The sequence below is a fragment of the Telmatherina bonti genome (assembly GCF_933228915.1).
Source record: "Telmatherina bonti genome assembly, chromosome: 2".
Taxonomy (NCBI): domain Eukaryota; kingdom Metazoa; phylum Chordata; class Actinopteri; order Atheriniformes; family Telmatherinidae; genus Telmatherina; species Telmatherina bonti.
The window spans coordinates 21,011,844-21,014,939 of NC_136620.1; the positions used below are offsets into that span (position 1 = coordinate 21,011,844).

Consider the following 3,096-nt stretch of genomic DNA (forward strand, 5'->3'; position numbering starts at 1 on the left):
ATGGCAGTTTATGTAGTAGTTTTCATACACATGTCTACTGTGTCTACCTGGTGAGTAAAACAGTTGGACAGTGAAATATCATAGGAAATGTTACATTGGGCAGGATACATACACAGTGACATCTCAGGGTATAAAAATAGACTACAAGAGTAAACAAAATGACATCTTGAATGATCAATGTTACAATTTGGAATAGCAACCATCTCTTTGTGTTTCCTCTTCAATAAATTTATGAAAGTCCCAACATCCAGCATACACACAGATATTGTCTTCTATATGTTTATTTTCAGAGGCTGACAACTACAGAGACCGGAACCATGACTGAGAGGGACAGAGGGAGAGTGGGAAGGACCTGGCAAACACAGGGAGAGAGAGAGAGAGAGAAAGAGAGAGAAAGAGAGAGAGCGCCTGCGTGGGTTGTGAGCTGTTATAAAAGAGAAAGCTGGAGCAGTTTGTTGCATTAGCTCCAGCTGACTGAGACTGACGGACTAAGTCTGCAGAGGCAGAGACAACAGAACAACTGAGGGGAGAAAACAAGAGGCTGACAAGTGAAGTCTTTCCTCAAAACAAAATCCTTCAGTGTGCCTGAGTTTGGAGGCTTGTGGACTGATTGTTTGGCCTGATATTGGATGGACTCTTGCTTTTTGCCCCTGAGATAAAGATATTTTTTTAATCAAGACGAAACTCTTGAAAGAGCAAAACAAGACTAGTTTGACTGTTTCTGAGGATTGAAGAACTCAAGTTCTTTCCAGCTGTTCTTACATCCTGTGTTGCATTTGATTTAAGTTAGATTTAATTTCATTTGGCTTACATTGACCATGGCTGCTGTGCGTCAGATGGCTATGGAGGCCTCCAGCTTTCACGTCCTGCCAGCTCATCTTATGGCCTCAGCTATGGAGGAGTTCCCCCAGCAACTGCCTGTCCCAAAGGTCCCAGCAAAGGGTAAGAGTCGTTCTCGTCGACCCCGTGAGGCACGCTTCAAAACACAACCTGTCACCTTTGCTGAGATAGCAGAGGTAGAAGAAGAAGGGTCTTCCCCTCTCGAGGAAGAGAGGGCACGTCGCTCCTTTTTGCAATCCCTGGAGAACCTCCGGCGGAGCACACAAACCCTCCACTGCCTACCAGTTGCTCACCGCAGCGGCACCCCTACATCCACACAAGCCAGCCTGGATTCCAGCGACTCCGAGTCCACCCAGTGAGGGGATCGACATACCATCTCCAAGATTCTATGCTCTTCTCTTCACTTGCCACTTCAGACGGAGGCCAACTGAACTGAACATAAACTGGCCTACCCACCAGCCTGCTTGTGTGTGAGCCGCTGCTATCATACAAAAGTCTGCATTTAGTACTAACATGACACCATACAGCCTAAAGCAGCACCTAATGCATATATGTAAACTCGTCTGCCATAGGCTGGATTTACTGCTTTCCAGACATGGAAAAGGTAGCTGGGTGTAAAGGTAGCTGATGACGCAGTGTTAAATACACCATTCTTCAAATGTATTCCTTTTATACTGTAGATGTCTGAGCAAAAAAACTTGAAAGATGACAGATAGATGATATTTTTCCATTTTGAAGTATGATTACTATTTCTGTTTCAAGCCAGATTTTTCTACTTGACCAGCGATAGAAAAGACTGTTAAAAATGTTAAAAAAGCATTATGGTTTAATACACTGTAAATAATAGCAAACTCCTGTGCATTGAAAGTGACCTGGCTGTCACTTAAGCAGTAGAGTATCATTGCAAAGCTTTGTCTTGACTCTGAACTCTGTTTTCAAGCTTACTGTCAATGAAATCAGTGTTCTTGCTTTGATTCCTGAGCAGCCTGTCTACATGTCTTATTTATTTTATCATTTCATTCATAACCAAGTTATAGATGTAATATTTTGATTTTCTTTCTGACTACTAGTCACTTTGACTTTCAAAGAAAATTATAACCTTTATACTTTTCTGTATGTTGTACTTTATACATATATTTGTGATATTTACTTTAATAAATATTTTCAAGTATCTTGATTGATTTTTTTTTTTGGTTTTTGGTTTCCTTTTTGAAAAAGCCTAAAAAGAAAATAGACTTTAAAAGATACTGGTATGTGCATTATCCACTAATACCTGTAAAAATCAGTTCTAAAAAAACACTATATTTTTTACTTTAAAAACAAACCAAAACAGCACAACAATGGGAAAAAAAGCAAAAGCAGAAAAAACAGTTTACTGCAAAATACTGACGCAAAATAGATAATAATTATACATATTTTTTGTTTGTTTGTTTTTTTAATTCAAGTTTTTTTTATTTACTTTATGGGTAATAGCGCTAGCTTGTTCCCAGCACATTTACATGAAGAAATTTTGTTTCTCTTGCATATTCCTTTGGTTTTTTTGGGGGGTTTTTTTGAGGGGGATTTTAAATAGTTTATGTTCAAATCAAACTTGCAATTCAAATATTTAGTTCCATTCAAAATCTGAAGCATGACAGCTACATTCATGGAAGAGATAAATTACCATCTCAAAGTCTTTAGTTAAAATGTGGACAAGGGACAGCAAGAATAACAAAAAAAAGAAAAAAGAAAAAAGAGAAAAGAACATATTATTGTTAAGATAAGATGACGTCTGACCCTTATACCAACACTCAACATACTTGACCTATGGCTGAAGTTCGGCTGCTGACGCACTTTCAGTAATGTCAGGTTTTCATCAGTGAGCTCAGCCACAACAACCTTGCGCCTGCTGAGAAAAGAGCCTGACGTAGAGCTGCTGGAGAGCAACCCTCCTGTTGCTAATAACCCTCCTCTCTTAATCCACATGGTGATGAGAATAATGACATAACTTCCATCCAACTGCAACTAAGCAGCAATGTCCAGATGGAGACACTGCTTTGGAGGTCTGAGATGAGAACCTACTTGGGTTACATGCAGCTGGACTGAAAATCAAGTGATCAAATACATTTGCAGGACTCTCAGAAAGATTGACTCGACTGCTTCCTAGTTAGTCTCAGGGGGACAAAGATTTCCGCTTGAGAGTGAAGGGGATATACAGATAGTGTTGCTTGGAACCTATATTTCTATTTATTGTTTACAAATTACATAAAAATACAT

General features: G+C 39.3%; 1 protein-coding gene across 1 annotated transcript; it reads left to right on the forward strand.

The window, feature by feature from the left end:
* Positions 1–480: 480 nt before the first annotated feature.
* On the forward strand, positions 481–2,012 carry cUnh11orf96 (chromosome Un C11orf96 homolog). Its single transcript, XM_079254477.1, has one exon. It carries the CDS (start codon positions 819–821, stop codon positions 1,197–1,199), a length of 381 nt encoding a protein of 126 aa, XP_079110603.1. The 5' UTR covers positions 481–818; the 3' UTR covers positions 1,200–2,012.
* Positions 2,013–3,096: the final 1,084 nt, after the last annotated feature.

Bases quoted from the DNA above. Each gene is read 5' to 3' on its own strand.
- cUnh11orf96 (XM_079254477.1), top strand. From the start codon at position 819: ATGGCTGCTGTGCGTCAGATGGCTATGGAGGCCTCCAGCTTTCACGTC.